We start from the raw sequence: 20,262 nt of genomic DNA on the forward strand, positions 1-20,262 counted from the left end.
CAGTTTAACTTGTTTAACACTTTCTCACAGCTATCTCATGCAGAGGGCCCTGGTTATGCCACATCCATGAGGCTACTTTCTCTTGATAATGTGGTATCTCTTTCGTCCAATTGAAGTTGTAGCTATCTCTAAAAAACACTAGTGTTTTATAGTTAGAAAACACTAGGTTATTTTTGGTTCAAAGTTTGACAAGTTTCACAAAAATAACTTATGGTTATAAAAGCAACTTTTCAAAAGAGCTGATGCAACATGCGTAACAAAATCTACTAAAGCAGTAACAAAAAGAAAGTTTTGTGCCTCACGCTAAGCTTACCTGAATTTTTTCAAGACCCAAATAGTAAGATTTGTATCCACCTAAAGGTTTTTCCTTTTATTATTTTTTAACCTGTACAGCAAGAATTATATGACATACTTGGAATCTGAGTAACAATAATTGATGCTTACAGGTTATTTTTTGAAATCTGATGTTCATCATAGGGATGACACTGAACAGTACAACACCAAATACTATCAAATGAACAGTGAAAGTTTACAGTACATTTACAGCTTATGACTTTTTACACAGTAACACCTCTACTAATAAAACACTATTCCTGCAATTTGCTACTCAGACATCAACAGATCTTGTCTACATGTAATTTCAATAAAACCTATGGCCTAAGAAATTTCTAGAGTGAGCAGCCTCAGAGCAATCATACCATACAGACCAAAAACCCCAACAATCTCTATTGACAGTAAAACTTAAATACATGTGTTCTAATACTTATGAAAGTGAGTCTCCAATCACAGGTATCAATTATTCATTTTTAAAAATAAGTCTTAGCAGCTCACCTATCTGGTTAAAAAGAATTTTTGAAAAGACAATCTATTGTCTTATGAACAGCAACAGGTGAATCAAGCAAATTTCATTCAAAGAGCTCTCAAAATTATTGTCTTACCATAGGGTGCCCTTCCAGCTAAAGGGTTTATTAATGGAGTTGGATTGCCACTTCCTTCCCTTCTGTTTCTGTCTGCTAGTGCTGGAAAATCTGAGAGGTCCAGTCCTGTCACATTTTCACTTCCATCTACAATAACAACAGGTATTTTTAACTGCCTTATGTATTTCTGCCAAAGATTTCATTATAAGCAAGACAAATGTGAGACATATTTTCTTTCAAGTTGATCTTTTTTCTCAATCCACAGTTATTTCATATAACTACAGCCTTTGTGTTACAAGCCTACCCAAAAGAGCATCAGTATGTTTGAAGTTAGTTTTCAAACAACAGATAGTAGCATTTAGTAAAGTCTGCTCTTTAATTTAAAGTCTGTACATGTAAAATACAGACAAACTATCAAAATTTCAGTTCTAGAATAGGTATTTAAATTTGTTTTAAATCTGTTTTAAATTTGAAGAATTATCAAGACAAAATTTGAGAGAATAACCCATATTAGCAGCAGCAGCAAAGAGCTCTATTGTCCTTAGATAAGGTAAGATAAAGCTGAAGCAGCTGAAAAGCCAATGCAGTGCAAGTTACATGGGAACACTTTCTGATTTGCAGCAGGATATGCTACAGAGGTGAGGCCAGAGCTGCAGCTCTACAAAAATGTCACAATGTCTTAGGGAATGCCCAAACCATTCCACTCTTGTGACATCACCAGCACCTCAGGTTGCTTCATATACGCAACCACATACAGAAACAACAGCACACATTAATCTAAATCATTTAGGGACAAAGATATTTTCCCCTCTCTAGTTCATTAAATTTGGGTGAATAAGTAATTCCCAGAAAAAAATCACAACTTAAACAACCAACTGAAAGGATTATATTATAAACCAGCTGTTCAAAAGGAATTTGAGATTTTTAAAAAGTGCTTTCCCACTGCTTTTACATACCAAATGTTTTCATAGAATATGGATAAATCTTCTCCAATACCCTTTTCAAGTTCAAGAGCTATTTTGCATTTCTAACTGAATAAGTATAATCTATAGGCATGTGACGTACAGCAAATATACTACAGAACTATTTTCACTTTGTCTTCAGAAGTATTAAAATCTACTATAAAGTAGTACCAGTTACCTAGCACTGCTTTTGGAGCAGCGTTTCTATGGCACATCTGAAAATTGTTAGAAAGTTGCACTGCAACAGAACAAAGTATTATTAATTAGACTTATTTTTTAAAAAATCTCTACTGTAGTTTAAGGTGAATATTAGAGAGAGTAAACTCACCCGTTCCATTAAAAATGTTACTTGATAAGGAGTTATTCATTCCAAATGCCTGATTTCTGTTCATCCCAAATCCAGACATACTGTGAAAAAAATCCAGGAAGTCAGACAAAAAGATATATATACTTTGTATTTCTAGTAAGATATTAAGGGGAGAAAAAATGATATTATTTCAAGCCTAAGCAACCCATAGTAGCCAAACTTGGTTTTCAATTATTTTCTGAAAACACTGAGCAGCAGCATCAGGCACTACTCAATCAAGTCAACTGGAATGACTTCAAAACAGCTTAGTTTTTTAATAGCCATTGTGTATTAAGACATCTGTCAACAAACAAGTTATGACTAACATGATCATTACTCAATAATTTCATATACAAAAATGAAGCAGCATTAAATGCAGTAGTTAAAAGCCAGGTTGCAATCCATTCACGGGCAGGTGGGAAGCTGGATCATGAAAAAGACCAAGTTTGTCATAACCCATTTATAAGCTGAACAGTTATGGTGTGCAGTCATGACTATGTACACATGGCGTTACTGTGAGCAGAGGCATGGTCTCTGTCATACAAGGACATGAGATAAAGTTTCATATAGTCAAGCAAAAAGTCTGAAAACATCTAAGTATCATATAGGACTACTGTTGTTGTACAGACAGCTTCACAAATAATCCACTTCTTCCTGTCGAGAAGCCCAAAAGTAGGCCCCCAGCTGAGTGAAATGCTGAATATCTGCCCTGTGGGAAATCACAACATCCACTTCTTCCTGTAACAGGATAGAAGCTGATATTTTGGAAGTTTCCATAAATAAAAATATGAAAAGTTTTCCTAGAGGAAATTTTACCTATGCAAACTTTTTACATTTATGAATGTGAAGCATTTAACTCTAATTTGAAACACCTTCAAATGCTTCATGTTCAAAAACCTAGCCTAAAAACTTTCATTGCTCCAACTAAACAACTATTCAGAAAATGCTTCTTGAAAGTCACATAATTCATGGACCTGACAAGCAAATGCCATAATTTCTTTTCCCCAAGAGTAATTTCAAAATTTTGTTAAACACCTTAATTAGCTATTGGATATGTATACTATACTTCCATAGGTTAATAAACTGTGGAGTAAGAGCCACTCATTGTTCAGAGATAATTCCTTCTCAATTTGTAAAACTTGTAGCTTATTGAAAGTGAGCAATGCAAACAATAAAAGATGAGCATTTTAATTCAAAAGTTCCTACACACAGGGATTTCATTATCTACCCTACAGCTGAATAATATTTGAACAGTACTTTGTATACATGTATCAATATCCAATATTACTGTCCTCTGCACACACAGTTTTTAAGTGTATTACTATCCCATCTGTTTGTGATCTCAAATTTCAAAAATACTTCAAAATATATAATCTTTTAAAATTATCAGCTCTACTTGCCAATAGACAGGACAGAAAAGGCAAATTTTGCATAATCAGAGGCAAGCTACAAAGCCTTTTCACGCTCCAGGACCACAAACTGCTATTAAGGGATCACTATTTGCTGTGCTCGAGAACAGTACCTGTATGCCTATATCAATGTGAAACTACAAAACTAAACAATCTGATCAAATATCAGATAACTGTGATGTTCATCTTCACTTTCCTTTATCTATTTTGTAAAATACTAGATTGGGTTAGACATGGCACCTGACCACCATGAGCTTGTTTATGCCCTGTCTAATAGTCACTCCTCTAAGGAAGGGCCTGAAGGGAGAAAAAGGACTTAACTGGGAGCACAGAGATCATGAGGTAATGGAGCCGAACTTCAAAAGCACGCAGCCATGCTAAGCTGTGACTACACACATTAAATAATGAGAATTAAGACAGTGCTTACTGCAAGCTTATCAACATGAATGAAGCATAAACAGAGCACTGTAACACAGTTAAAGCCTAATGATTTATGATGTTAGTATCCTGCCTAGAGTTAGAAAAAGAGAAGAAACTACTGAGAAACTTTTGGCATCCAAATGAGCACTATATCCTTAAATAAATGGCAAGCCACTGTTTTCTGTATCATACCAGAATTTAAAGAAGTTAAACACCAGATCCTTATTGTGTCTCAATCAGTTTACTTCCCTTCCAGAATAACTGTAATATTTTTAAATTTTGCATTACTTCTTTCCAAAGTCCTAGATGAACAATTTTAAAACAGATGCATTTCTGAAGATACAAGATATGTTTCAAAAATAACCTTGGGAATGCATGAGAAACATCACATACTTTAAAGCAGATGCAGCAGAAATTCAACAGTAAGAAACAGAACTTAGCTTAAAGGGGCCTCAAAGACCTTATAAGAATATGAGAAGGAGCTTCAAAGTTTATTGTCCAGACATGAGTACACGACACAGGTTTCAAGATTTATTCTAATGAGTAAAAATCATATTTCCAGAGCAGCATGTCTGTGGCTGTACAGGGATGGTCCAGTTAAAGAGCCTTACCTGTTCACAGTAAAAGGTTGTCGAGAGGGTTGCTGCTTTGGCATACATATTATGCTTGGAGAGCTTCTGTTAGGGCTGCCTAACCCTGAACTGCTCATGCTGTTTGTCCTGCTGGGAATTCCAATGCCCTGACCAACCTGGGAGTGGTTCATCATATTCCTAGGATTCATAGGCAATATCCCCCTGAAAAAGAAAAACCATCCACAGAGATGAATCTGTACAGCAGTATTTGGCTACTCATTTAGATTACTAATGCAGGATGGACTCCAAGCTGCTGCAACTTAATTTGTGCTTAGTGACCAAACACTGTGTTTGGATTACTCTCTATAATTAATGCAGTTCTGGATTTCTTCAGAAATACCAAATGACCCATTACATACTAATCAAGTCCTTCATCAGGTTTAGACAAATACTTAAGTATTATACCTATGAAAAGGTGTTACAGCTCTTTTCTAATGAGCACTTCAGACCTACTATCTTTACATTCTCATGCAGTGTATGACACCATAGCAAAATTTTAACTGTACAATCAAATAACTACCTCTTACATTCTGAAGTAGAATTTGCCAGAAATTTGTCCTTTACATACAAAAATAAAATACTGTCTTACAGTACACCCTTACTTTTTTATGGTATTATTTCCCTAACATAGGAAGTGGTCCATAGAAACTATTTTTATTCTTTTTTAATTTATCAGACTGTAAAGTATGAGGCAAAACATGCAGAACATTTAACAAGAGCTCTGCAGAATGACACAATGGCAGAAATATCGGCTATTGATAAATACCTGCTCGGAGATGGAGGCGTGTGAAGTGACATTGTTGGTACCCCTGTTGTTGGCGTTACGTGGCTCGGTAACTGAGTGCCTTGTGATAAGCTGCGATTTAACTGAGGGGTATTGTTGCTCATTCCCCTCATTGGAAGGCCTAGTGCACCTATTGAAAAAAAATTCAGAGGGGTGGAGATACAGAGCAATCAGGAACAAAGTCTTCTCCATCAGGTATAGATGGAAACAATTTATGCTGACAACGTACAAAAAAAGTGTAAAGACCGAAGGAAAGTGCAATGTAAAAACTAAGTCCTTGTTTGGATAGAAGAAACTCAACTATCAAATACAGGCCCATATCTGTTTAACTTTGGAAAGGTTCTTTGAGGAATTTCTCTGAAGTCACTTACAAAATTTTGTTTCCTTTGAGACATATACTGCAGATGAAGGATTGACTTTTGAGTTTTTCAACATGGACATGAAAATCTACAATTTATCTCAAAAGAAGGCAGCATTTTAGGAAAATCAGTAACTGCACTCAAGAAATATGCTAATTACTTTTGAATAAATAAGTATGTATTTGACCAGTATTTAGAACACTGATTTGTCTTGCTAAAAATTAAGCAAATCTCTGATAAAAAAATGAAAGTGATGAATCTTCAATTAATAATAACAACACTGTTTTTAGGACAACAATAGCAACATTTGAGGCCAATTCTCTCTTTACAGTTCAAGTTTATGCTTCTTTATGCCAACAGTACTTCAGTGTCTGTAATCAAGTTGGACCTTAGCAGAAAAGAAAGCAAGCAGAATTTTAACAGCCTTCTTTTACCATTTGAAAACATACAGAATGGTTTTAACAATGTGATCAAAAGTATTTTCTACACAAACAATTGTGTGTGACAGAATAAAGCAAGCACTTCAGTGAGGTAAAAACTTAAATTACTTCAACTGAGAACAGCAGAAAATAACCAGTTACTGCCCTGTTTCAAAATGTCCAAAAACTTAATAAAGTTTTTCATCATTCTCACATCACTTTTCTGTGTTTGAGCATAATTCTGAAACTTCTTAAAGACAAGAAAAAGTCATTCAGTGCAACATGGCAATAATAACAAACTTAGCATATAAAAAATGATGGCTGTGACAGCTCCTATTGCTTTGGCATAAGGCTGCTGAGGCAGACTGACAGAACTCAAAACCTCATCTTGCAGACCAAAAAAAAGAAAATTCTGATGGATCAGCACTCTCCCATGGTAGAACACCCCAGCAGAAGAGCTGAATATGCCAATGCGTAACGTGGTTAAATGCCAAGAATGAAAAGAACAGACACAGCATATGCTCAAATTATTATCATGGACAAGGTCTGAAGAAATCTCCCACTCATTCAGCTTTTACACTGTAAGAACTTCAGTCTGTGCCCTACCCTACAATTTGCAAATCCAGGGAGTTTGCAATAAAACTCAAGTGTGTAACACTCAGATTCATCTCTATACATTCAGATTAAGAGGTAGTGTGACTTGCTATAACAAGCATCCTAACATTTCATTAAATGTTGATTACATCAAAGTGTTCACTGTAAATATTTTGGCAATTTCCTGCATCAGAATAATTTCAATGAGCATAAATATGCATTATAAATAATATTTCATGTTGATTAACAATTACATGGGATTTTAAAAATAGAACAGTAAAGAAAAAAATACATACACTTCCAAACTAGATACAGCACACCAAAAAACTCAATTAGGATATTCAACCTAATTTTGTGCAAGCATTTGTTTTAGCAAAGCTACTTTTAGACTGATGGTTATTTCTTCTTACTGGCTTTCTTTAAACTAGATTTTTTACTGATGAGGGCTGTTACAGTGAAGTAGAACCATATTACTGGCAAGGAGGGGCAGTTGAAATACTCACTGTAAGAAGAAAAAAAAACAAACCCTTTTTTCTTACACTTTCTTTTGCCAGTTTTCTGAGACAAGATCTATATGGGTTATGTTGGAGGCAGACCGAAGAAATGGCCAATTTCCTTCCTATTGGTCAAGTTTAGGTTACATTGATGCTGTAATATGACATCTTGCTTAATGACTGACAGCTGCCAATCATTAAAAGTGCATAGGCACTATCAGAGTATTTTAACAATAACTATGACTTCAACAAAAAAGCTTCTTGCTCCTTTTTCTCAAGATCTGGTAGAAACTGACACCTGATAATATTTACTTTCAAGGTTGTAGACATGTATGTCTCCATGTTACAGAGATTACATCCTAGGCACAGCAGTCAACTGAATGAAAAACCAAACTGATAAAAAAGATGACCTTAAAACATAAACAACAAATAACTGTGATAAACAGAATGCATAAACTATTTCAGTATCTGTATACAGTAAAGTCTGATAGGTTCAACAGTGCCAGAATCAACACCTAAAGACAAGAGCCAAACATGACTCTCAGACTAGCTAGAAGCTGCTCATATAAATCTCAGTAGCATAATAAAATGGCAGTTTATATTACAGGGTCCCTCTTCAACAACGACTGAGATAGGAAAAAAAACCTTCCAAAAAGCAACGCCACCAAAAAACAAACAAACAAAAAACCCCCACCCCAAGATGCCACTGAATTTTTTAAACCATTTGAAGAAAGCCAAAAGAAGTTGGGAAGGCCATGCATCTAGCAAATAAAGCTATTAGTTTGTCTAGATAAAAAAGTCCAGACTCTCTAAAAGTACTCTGAAGACACTTTTTCTTGGAATCTGAGTCAGATGCACTTAGCAAGACAGCAGAAAACATTTAAAAGTGTACAGACACAGGCGAGATAACATTCACAACCCGTTTTACTTGTGGAACTGTATCTAACTCAGATATTCTGAGTCACTGCCTGAGTGCACCTCTCAGTTACCAGCAGGTTCAGTTCTCAATGCTGGCCCTAAGTTAGGTGGTCCTTGAGGTGGCATTACACCGTCACTGTCGCTCTATAGCTCTTCTATTGCAACGGTGTCCACAGGAGTGGCAGACATGACATTGTCAAGGTATCAGAAAGAAAAAAACAGTGATGCAGAAAGCAATAATCTTCATGGCATAGCTCTTTGCCAAATGCAAGTTGCCAAGCATGTACACAAGAATTACTGTGCTCCTGTAAAGCATGGAAACATCAGTTATAGTTAAGGTATAATTTCCTTCTATTCCTTACATAGTTTTCTGAACTAGGCTCATTTTAGCTCAGCTTTCTTTATGTTTTTCTTCAGAGAGTCTGTTAAATCACAGAAAATTTTTATAGTATGATTGTATTTGGATATTTAGCAGTTATAAAGTGACAATATGACATTTTGCATACTAAACTGCAAAAATGTAAGCAAAGCAAAGGCAAAGCAAAAATGTATCTTAAAATAATTGTATGAAGGAGACATACTGTCATTCTTACACAAAAAAACAGCCACCTGCATGTTCTACAGTGTCAAACTGTAATATATTTAGCATAAAATGAACATATTATTAATAAAAAGAATTCTTACTTTGTTGCCCATATAAACTTGCCCCAAACTGAGACAGCTGACCTGATGTTGACGGTGATGCCAGCATCTAAAATATAAGAAGAATAAGAGTTTATTAAAGACAGATAGTGTGCTATCTTGCTCTGGAAGTTGACAACACCATGTTATGCCAAGAAAACCAAAACAACTGAAAACTCGTTCAAAGTCATGAAAAATTTTAGAAGCTCCCCAAATATCTGCACAGTAACACCTGTAGCAGTATATTACACATAAATAAAAAATTATGAGTTTACCTGTAGAAACACAGATTTCACTTGCAACAAAGAGCACAGAAGATCTAAAAGTTTTCAGGTTTTCTACCCATGCAGCTAGAAGACCCATCATTACAGAAAAAAGAAATAATAATTTACTTAAATCAGAGGTCTTTTTCCTCTGCAAAATACTCCTCATACAACCAAATCCTTTCCTGTTCAGCAAATGAGAGTTTCTTGTTATCATTTACAATACGATTGGCTAAGTAGCAGCAGGTATACACAAACAGATATGAACTTCAGGTAAGATTCTAATGTTAAAATTATAATATACTGCCCTAAGAACTGGCTTCATGCTTGTACACAGATATGAACAGCACCTACAAATGTCAGAAGCAGTATTTCCTGCTCTACCATGCCCACTTAAAGAGAAATCACGTATTACCAAGAAAGAAGGCAACTAATGTAGGCACTTGACACCAGATTTCCAGCCACTGTTCTAAGAGGAAAGAATAAACTGTTCTCCATGCTTCCAAAGAAATGTGAAGTATTAATAACTTTGAGTAACATAACATATAACTTAAACACTGGGCAAACAAAAAAAACCCCTTTGTAATCTTAAGGGAAGTTAAATACTGGAACATCCACCCCTGTTTTTGCTGATTAGCTGTTCACCAGCACTAGGTATAGCTGACTGTCTCCATGGAGCAAGAAGACCTTTTAGTTGACCTAATCCCTCCATCCACAACAGAACATGCTACTTCTACTTAGTAACACATGGGCAAATAGCTGCTTGCTTAGTGAATTAGTCTGGACTTGGGACTGAATTTTAGGATAGTTTCAAGGAAAGAAATGTCTAGATTCTTACACATAAGGCAATTTCAAGGGTTTTCAGCTTGAGAGTAAAGAATTCAAATCAAAATAACGTTACTGTGATAAACCGCAAATTGTTTTGTTGATATCATCGAGGCAGATATAAAATTCAAACAAACCTTATAAACTGAATCTGCTAGTTGTCTATACTGGGGCCAAATCCAGATGGTAGAAATGAGAAAGAAGACAAGATCTTCTTTCTTAGTGAAGAACTAACTGTGAACAAAAACCCACTTTAAGTAACACCCTAAGTAAGTGGCTGCAGCTCAGCATTCATACAACGAGGTTCACAGGCCGTATCTGCATCAGCAAGTGATGCAGACAGAGGGAAGTACATTTGTACAAAAAAAAAAATTGGTTCTGGGAGCTTACCAGCTGCTGTATGCTTTCCTAAACTAAAACACTTGATGCCATGGCCTAGGTGGCCATTAGTGAGTGGCACCTGTCTGGTGCAGTGCTGCAGCATCTCTTCCAACCCATTTACATTCAGAAGGAATAAAATTCACTCACACTAATATTGCTCTGCAACATGAACCAAAGCATGCTGAAATAGAGACACTCAGGAGACAAGATTTCAAAAGCACACTTCCCCCACCCCAAGCTAATAAACTGATGTTCATTAAACACTGATAAAACAAGCTGACACAGTAGTTTTTGAGAAAGGAAAGATGAAGCAAAATGGTGAGGTTAAAAAAAACAACATTCAAGTTTGACAAGTTGGAAAATCCTAGAACATGTTGCAAGGTGTGAAAAATTGTAAATCTGTGGGAAAAAATGAGAGGCAGAAAGTCATAAGACACCTTTTGAGACAATGATAAAGGCACACAAGCTCAAAAATAAAAGCCAACACACCAGACACTGCACTAGAAACATCAGTCAAAAAATACTACCAGGTTTGGGACAGATAAGCAAAACAGTTAAGCCAAAAAGGAATATCCCATAAGCACAGCTGCTCAGGAAATTAAAAAATTGCTGTGGTGGCACGTGATGTAATAAGCAGAAGATGGTACAGACCTCAGCATAAAGTCTTTTATTTATAATGTTAATTGGGAATAAAAAAACCCCAATAAATAGAAAACCCCTAAAAGGCAATAGATAGTAATCTATTAAGGAGAGAAAAAAGAATCCCATCTCTTGTACAATGAGTACTACTTGATTTTTTAAATTCAATTAAAAGCAGTAGCAAATAATATTTATTGCACACTGCTTATTAGAAAGATGATTTTCTTTTGAAACATTGCAAAGTAGGTCACATCCATTGTGCCACTTACTTTTACATGAAAAGTTAATTGCAAAATGACTTGTAGAGAAATTTATAGGAAATTATAATAAAGGCCAAGTGTTGAATTCAGTAAGTCTGATAATTTAATGTCATATCATACTGAGAACATCAAAGATAACAAGCCTCAAGAAAAAAAATCAATAAAAAATCCTGTGGATCTGTTCCAGGCAGATCAAATGCAGCATTTCTCAAATCTTACGGACCTGGAATATGCTGTATGGATATCTCACTTATTTAATCTCTACTTTATTAAACATCTTTTTCTGTCATATCTAAGTAAGGAACAGCTTAAAGTTGTCTTGATTTTTTTATTATTTCCATACAATTTAGATCAACAACAAAAATTAAATTCAGCAAAACCTTAACCACTATTACCAGAGCCTCGACTTGCATTCAAAGCCTCTGAGTCACTATTATAGTCTACTCAAGCTTGGTCCAGCAAAGATAATGAAGATTCAAGATGAATGGTATTAGTAGCACTAAAAACATTTCTTCTGGCATTTTGCAATCATTATTTCATCTGACTGGGCTACTTGCTACACAACACAGAATATATAACAACTCTCCAAGAGCACACTTGCAACTGTGACTGGAAGTCACTTGAATTTCTTTTTGTCTACAAGAGCCAAAAGTCATAAACTTAATAAAAACCAAAGCAGACTAAGCCTTAAGGTGACTAAAGCCTCTTCCAGTTGCTAAGACCTATTAAGCTTTACCCAATTATGTTAGAATCTTAGGGAAAAACCACTCAGAATTATAGTTGTAACAACCTAAACCAATTTGTTAGTGGTTAACAGCCACAAAACCCAGCATGGGATTTCTGCTTCTATTCCAAAGTTGTATCACTGAACTAGGCAGATTTTTTTTTTCCTATTAGCTTTCCCTATGTTGTTATTACAAGACAGAGGAGGCCTATGACTTGTGTCTCCCACGGGACAGGGGGACTACTGAGCAAAAAAGACCTTGTGTAACATGCAGGTTGCACTTTATTTTGCCAGGATACAGGAAAGACCAACACTCATTACAGGCAGGCTGAAAGACTGGGTTCATAACACTGAAGACATGGACATCATTTTACTCACTAGTCTCAAACAGTGACAGTGCAATTTTGATCATGGAAGATTATGCATCTAAACTCAACCAACTGATGATCCAAGTAGGCCAAATTTTACTGGATTGGTCCACACCAAGAATCAATAAGCTGCAAGGGGCTATCAGACAATTCCCTATCCCCAGTGCTGAGAGATTTTACTGTTACTGCTTTCATTACTCTTTATCAGTTTACTGCAGTAAGTTCACTTGAGAATGTCAACAAATCTAAAAAAAACCCCAGCACCAAGAAATGCTTAAATTTGCCAGAACTGTGAAGAAAACTCTGCAGCCTCCCTGAGAGCAGAGGGGTGGTGGGAGGGAGGTCCAGCAGCATCACTGGCCGGACAGGTTCCTGCCTCCCCATGCACTGCAGCATCCTGCTGCCTCCAAGCAAAGCCCCAGCTCAGCGTGGGGACAGCTGCCTGCCACCACCACTGCCACCGCAGCACACATCAGCAGGGTGGCACCAAGAAAAACTCAGTAAAGCAATTCTGTGAAAGCTGCAACATTATGTAGTTATAGCCCAAAGCTACTTTCTTAAACTTGAAGCAAGCTGTAGCTAAAATACATTGATTTAGCACTACAAAGTCAACTCCTAGAAGCAAAATGTGTTAGAATAAGCAAGTTTGTGAGAAGTATCTGGCCTGACAAATGATGGGGTTCTCACAGATGCAAACATCAGCATAATTTTGTATTTACACTATTTTATTTCTGGTATCTGCCATCTGTGCTGCACTATTTAATAACAGCATCTGACCCACAGCCTCAAAAGAGGAAAGTGTTATACTGACGTAAAAACCAGTAGTAAAACAAGTCAACAAATAACAGATAAAAATACTAGACTGGCAGTTTTTTAGTAGTGTTATCAGCCTTCCTCTTTATACCACCTTTTAATACAGCACTCACAACAGTACCACGTCACAAGAAAGTATTTCCAAATCTCAGTCTCATAAACCAATGAAAACCTTGTATACATATATAAATAGACAGTAATATCTGCCAGTGAAAATTATTACTGATGTAAATAATTTGTGAAATATTAACTCTAAGTACTGTAAAAGAAATGAAATTTTATTCAGTCTTTCGGATTTCATAATTTCTGGTTGGTTGTGATCTTCTGCCTCTGGCGGCACTTGGAGAGCACAAGGAGGTAGGACTACACTTCTGATGGCAGCAACATCTCATGATGTTAGAGACAAGATGTTGCTTTTGAATGACAATGACATTATCACTGTGAGGTTAACATGGCTACCCAAGTAAAAATAAATTCTCCCTGTGTAGAGACATTGTCTGATAGTACAGTTTATCAATGAGCCAAATGACTACTGAAAGCTTACTGAAAGACGCTATAAAAAATGCCAAAGCAACTAAGAACTAGGAAAACAAAGCAAATATTTTATACCAATTAAATAACCAGCTGCATACAAAAAAACCCAAAACCAAAACGCCCACCACTGAGCCCATAAACCATCAATATTTCAAAACAGCATGTTCAATGAACTGAGTTATTGGGTAAGAAACCATAACCTTCCCCTTCTAGAAAAGGCACATGATTTTATGCATGGAATTAATCTAGTTAAAGGCATCACTTCAAAAGCTAGAGCTGACATATAAAAATTATTATACAGTGTGAAGTAGAGATGCAGTAAAATAAAGCTTCTAGATGAAGCTAAGATGAAGAACAGAGAAGTACAGAAGACCCATCACAGTCATGAAATTATTCTATAAAAAGCCTAAATACAAACAGAATCATAATGAAAATTATACTACAGTCATCAACAGTAAAATTAATTTCCTTGTGACATAATTCCAAATTGTAAAGGGATGTGAACTTACACTCAGATATATATTTTTCAGACACATATTTGCACATGTGTGAAACAGTATAAAAACACACTTTTGTCTCTAAGCAAAATTAGTTTATGATGTATTGTCTTATTTTATAAATCCATTCATATGCAAATTCATAGGTGACACAGTAAAGAGTGCATTTTTTATTTGAAACTTTTTGTTCTTTCAGCATACTGTATAACTTTCTTATGAAAATGCACACTATAGGCAGAATGATGATAGGCTCTGAAAGAGAACTGCATGAAAATACAAAGTTCCTTCAATTGTTAATAACCTCATTCCCTGCCAATCCTTCCAACTATTTTGTCACTTTTGCCACCATCAATTGCATTGCAATTTTGATACATTTAAAGTTTGTTTCTTTTAATTAAGGGGTTTTTTTTTGTTTCTTTTGGGTTTTTTGTTTTGTTTTGTTTTTTTTTTTCCGGGGGGTTCCTTTTGTTAGTTGTTTGGATTTTAAAAAAAAAAAACCTTATTGTGTACTCAGTAACACATGCAAGGAATGTTTAATCACTCTTCTGGAAAGTGAAAAGTAACTCTGTTGCTTTGTAACTCACACTTCAAAGAGCGAAGCCTAAGTCATGTTTCACAAACCAAGCAGGACAAACTAACTCACTATTCAGTCAAATCTACAAGAATGTTTACATGCAAAGTAATGCATGTGAAAATATTCATTTGCCATTTATAATTAAGACATTAATCTATTTATTTCTCAAAATAAACTTTAGGGATTTTTCTCACTCCACAAATGGATCAAAACAATTCAGACAATTACAAGTTAGGTTAATGTATCTCTACTCAGCCAACCAGCATTAGTGTGAATGCAACAACTGTTCCTGACACAAGGTGGTTTCATGGGAATTCTTAAATACATACAATTCCATACAAAGCATCTGAAGTAAAATTATGACTAAGGCAAGAAAGATACTTTAGAAAACACGATACCACAGGTTTCCCCAGAATCCTGAAATAGCATTAAAAAGTCAGCACTTTATCTGGATCAATGAGTTTCAGCAGCCTTAAAGTCAAAGTTGTCTCCAGAAAACTGACTAAACTCTTACACACTTAGATTCCAAAACTTAGCAAGATTCTGGATCTCAACCAAAATGGCAAGCTAAACCTTCAGGGTTTTCTCTCGTGTATAAGTACCGCCTCCTTGTAAGGCCAAGTATTTCAAAACAGAGTAAAAGTAAAGGTTCTATAAATCACTTTAATAGAATGACAGTAAAAGGCCTTTGACCATCCTTTGTTGTAGCAGCACCACTGACATCTGCCTTTGTGCAACTGTCTCATGACAGAGGGATCCCTGAATTTCATCCACCACAGACATGCTTCAGCTCAGGATGGAAGAAAGCTCTGGAAAGCAGGCTCTCAGAATCAACAACCCATCTTCCTGTACTCAATATCCAAATCTGAGGACCTCCTAGTGCTAAGGAGTTAGACAAACAATTGCAATGAGACAAATCTAATCTTCAAGCTAAATCTCATCTGCCACAATTAAAAACACAAATCAGAAGTGTTACTACTACCTCACTGTAAGCATTTTACTGTCTGCTGAGCAATTGGGAAAGAAAATGAACAGTGAAGGACTAGGCCAAGATTTGAAAAAAGTATTAACTGAAAAAATCTCCTAAGTTTTCTGATTGGGTAGAACTTCATTAAAATGTATGCATCCCATGTCAGATTTATGGCTACAAAACAACAGAAGATGCCCTTATCTTACACTCTCAAGTACACATTTTCAGTGGGTTGGGCTAGATAGGCTCCACAAGGTTTGACCATTCTTACATTCTCATACATGAGAAATCAAAGTTCAGACTGAACTGGTCCAATCTTTTCTCAAAGCTCATCTGCCTATTTGTTTTGTTCATTTAACAACTGTAGTTTCCAAAGTACATGAGGGCCTTGAGTTACCAATTTCTAGCACTGTCACTCTATTTAAATAAAAATACATGTACCCACGTCCTGAAAATTATTTTGCTGAGTGCACAGACAGCTCAAGTTGGTGAAATTAGCTAAAAGTAAGGTCTGCAATTGTTTTGTGGGCACCCAGCGCATCATCTTATCAATTTATATTAAAAGGATCCCACTTGCTGCCAGCAAAAAGTTACACTATTTTCTTAACCTGTTCTTTGTTCTGAAAGTACTGTAAAACACCTAATTTATTTGCCACAGGACTATTGACCAGGTTATATTGCACTGACCAAGTGCAGAAAGATTCACAGACAGAGCATTCATACATATACTCTGTTCCTCTTCCCTACTTAGCTCAGCAAGCATGTAATGATTCAAGTCAAAGCAACTTATTGAGTAAAAAAAAAAAGCATAAGACAGCTTGAACAACATGTAATCTCATCTAAGGAACCATAATTGTGGGCCTCAAATAACTTCTCCGATCAGTAGCCATATGATCTTGGAAGCACTTGTGCATGTGAGTAACAGGCAGCTTTTCCATTTCAATTACCATATTAGTCCTGTTTATCTACAACTGCTTTCTCTAATTAAAGAACAGGTAAATTAAAAGAAAACTTTCATCTCTCAACTACGCTGAGGCTGAAATAAAAGTAACATGTCCAAAATTATTTGCTGATAGTTCTTTCCCCACGTCAAAAGTCTTTGATATTTAGGACAGGATTTAGCCTGACTTTACCGTAAAAATAAAGTGAAAAGTAAGTTTTGAAGTTTATGCAAATACGCTTGCAGTAATAGCCTTTACTCTAAATTTGAGGAGGATTTCACCATTTCCTATGTTCCCCTATTCCTATACTCCTCAGCTTGGAGTATACATACACACAAGCAGCAACAGTTCATTGGAAAGCAGCCATTTTCAAGATCAGAATCAGTAAAACCTCAAATATCCACTATAAGGGTAAATACTAAACAAGCTTTAGCCCTTGCTGAGAAACAGGATTTAGGGAGGCCGTTCACAAAAGCTTCCACCAAAACCATTATATTTCAGCTGGAAAAACTCTAGAAGATAAATGAAGCATAAATGAAGGACTCTGCATTCATATGTACATGTCATACACTGGAGAGAAAAAGATTTACATTTCTGTAATTTTTTTATTGGTCAGTTGCAAAAGCCTGCAACATTAATTTTATTTGCTTTCAGTAAAGACATAAATGAAGCTGAAAATGAAAAAAGAGGAATAACTTAAATTGCAGTAAAATTGCACCTTGTTTAGATAATATAAGAGTAATTTCCTTCTTGCCCCAGTATTTGTTCTGCCTTTATTTTATTCCCATAGTAGATGTGAAGACAGAAAGATTCAAAGTGCTTCAAGATCTAGAACACTGGAATTTTCCCCCCAGGTGTTCATAAAACTGGATCTAGGTTTTAAACACTAGTCTTTATTAGCTTACTTGGGAAAACTTTTGAGCAATTTTATTTTAACCTGTCAATACTGTTATATAAACAACAGAGTCAATATATTTATTTCACTTTCATATATAACATTTTTTGCTGATTTCTAGTTGAAAGACTATTTGAAAGCATGGTTATTTTCAATAGGCAAAGGTTTACAAAGCTGTGGAAGAAGTTGGAAACTAAGAGAATGTAACAACCTTTCCAACCCTCCTTATCTACTGTGAGCCAAGTGAAACAGCAAATGGAACATGCAATACACAGTATGCATTTACCTATACCTGAGTGATCAAAGGTGTACAGTCAATATTATTTTCATAAATTTATTTTTATAAACTTATTAAAAAAATACAATAGCATTTAACAGTTTACAATTTCATAAGCATAAATTCAGAAAGCTGTAATGGTCAACAGTGAAGCTACAGGACTTGGGAAATCTTAAAATAATTTGGAAATAAAATTTTAAATAGCTTTTGCAAATCCACTCTTTCATTTCCTCTTGGAATAACATCATTCTTCTGCCAACTACAGCAGGCTTCTATGCCCCATTTTGGCCACTTCTCCCACAAGCCTTCAAGATTTCTCATTTGTCATTCCTGGTGTATGGAACACCCACCTTCCTTCTCCTGAAGTGCCATTCTAAGATCCACTTCTGCAACTCTACCTACAGAAAAAGCAGGCAACTAAAACATTCCTTCACTGTGTCAACAATGTGCCAAGCCATCAGCTTTCACAGTGTATGCTGTGCAGCATAGCATTTATCTCACTTGACCTTTCTTATTACACCATTATGATTTTACCCTCAGTGCATCAAATCTAAAAGTAGGGATTTAATGTACAAAAATCACTTTGGAGAAACTCTGTCTATTGTTTTGGAGTGCTAGTTGCACAATCAAATATTCCATTGTGCCTATGTGCATCTGTGGTACATGTACACATGTAATCAACACAAAGAGAAAAGAACCGCCCATTTAGTTTTGTTTACACTGTGCTACATTTTAACCCTTTGCTGGCTCTTATAAATTTATGAAACTGAATTGGAAAGCTGCATTTATGTTTTTTTTTTTGTTTGTTTCATTTTGTGTGAAAAGGCCTTCTACTCTCTAACCTATTTCCTTCTCTTTGAAAAACCTAAATTAAAACTCAGCTAAGAGTCTAGGAAATGCTTCTGTTGACACAGGTCAAGGTCTATCAAGACTATGTTCACAACTGCTATTAACCATATTTTTGGACAGTCTTGAAGCATTTTCACCTTTTTTAAAATACGAACAGAACGGGTTTTTTTTTAATTAGGAAGAATATGTTGCCTACACATATTAAATGCAAGCCTGCCATGAGATGACATTACTGACCTGCAAGTGACATGAACTTCAAGTCACGCTTCAAGTCCTCCATGTATTTCTTCATGCCACTCCATGTAGAAGTGAAATACTTTACTGCCTAATATATTTATCTTTGGTAAGACGCAGCAGAGCTTCAGTAATGTCAATGCAGTTTTAACATATAATTTGTCTTTAAGGGGGGGGGAAAATGTTTAGGATTACTAGTTTTGGAACTGTGTGGCATTCCAAATAGGAGAAACGCCTAACTTAGATTACTCCAGCAAACTAAATGCACAAAGCATTTTCAGAAACTAAAAATGGCTGAAGATGTAAAATGCAAAACCACAACAAAAAACCTGTAGACACTGCACAGAAGCACAAGATATAATCAATAACTCAATTTAAATTACAAATACAGTGCTTCAAGATGAAAAAAAAAAAAACAAACCAAAAAACCAACACTGGCAAGCATATGGCTGAAGTTTACATGAATAAACTCACTGAAATTAAAGCACTTGCCACTGGAAATTTACAGCTTAAAGCTAAATGAAGCCCTTCCTCACATACGTTTCACATACTTGAAACTATCTCAGTACTGAAAGGAGAAAAAAGAAGCTTATTCAACTTACATCTTTTTCTGACCGATGTGGGAACATCGATGATTGGCTGTAGTACATGTTCTCATCATGGTAGTCACCATCAACCCCCTCTACAAACTTCTTCCTTGAAGCACCAAACATGCTGTTTGTCACCTAAATAAGAAGAAAATTTATTATATACCATATATTATTTGATTTGCTACATAGTTGGTACATATTTTAAATATATATCTATGGAAGGATGGTTAAAAACCCATTTCTAAATATCTGAAAATTCCTCTTAAAAATACTTTCCATATATTGCCAGTGTAATGGTTCTTTCAAGAGGGATTTTCATGCAACATAAACTCATATTCCAGAAACAACTGGGGTGGGGAAAGGGGACATATTTTCATTTTTTGGAAGGGTGTTGTTATGTTTATTTTTTGAGTTCTATGACCTTACACCCAAGCGTATTTAAAATTACAACACATCAGAAAATAAAAGAGCAAACTTCCCTCGTTTTCCTCTCCTCATGTAAACATTCAGCCTAAAAGAAAATAATTAGGAATATTCTTTAGAGCTCAGTCACCTTAAAAGATATAGCAAAAATAAAAGAGAGAAGAAAAAAAGATCTGTGAAATCTTTCAAGTCTCATCACCAGAACTTTGAAAACCAGCTTTCTACTTGACCCCACTCAGATCCATCATTAAGTAAAAGAAGGTTGAACTT

At 35.6% G+C, this 20,262-nt stretch overlaps 1 protein-coding gene across 1 annotated transcript in view; it reads right to left on the bottom strand.

The window, feature by feature from the left end:
• Positions 1-20,262, bottom strand: part of CNOT2 (CCR4-NOT transcription complex subunit 2) — an 85,657-nt gene that overhangs the window by 14,706 nt on the left and 50,689 nt on the right. Inside the window, exons 2-7 of the mRNA XM_041411295.1 lie at positions 19,582-19,704; positions 8,939-9,005; positions 5,453-5,600; positions 4,666-4,848; positions 2,208-2,287; positions 939-1,064 (exon numbers count right to left, since the gene is read on the bottom strand). Coding sequence (XP_041267229.1) covers positions 939-1,064; positions 2,208-2,287; positions 4,666-4,848; positions 5,453-5,600; positions 8,939-9,005; positions 19,582-19,692 — 715 coding nt within the window. The 5' untranslated portion in view covers positions 19,693-19,704. The remainder of the gene's footprint in view (positions 1-938; positions 1,065-2,207; positions 2,288-4,665; positions 4,849-5,452; positions 5,601-8,938; positions 9,006-19,581; positions 19,705-20,262) is intronic.

The sequence above is a fragment of the Onychostruthus taczanowskii genome, unplaced genomic scaffold (assembly GCF_017590055.1).
Source record: "Onychostruthus taczanowskii isolate IOZ18803 unplaced genomic scaffold, ASM1759005v1 scaffold35, whole genome shotgun sequence".
Taxonomy (NCBI): Eukaryota; Metazoa; Chordata; class Aves; order Passeriformes; family Passeridae; genus Onychostruthus; species Onychostruthus taczanowskii.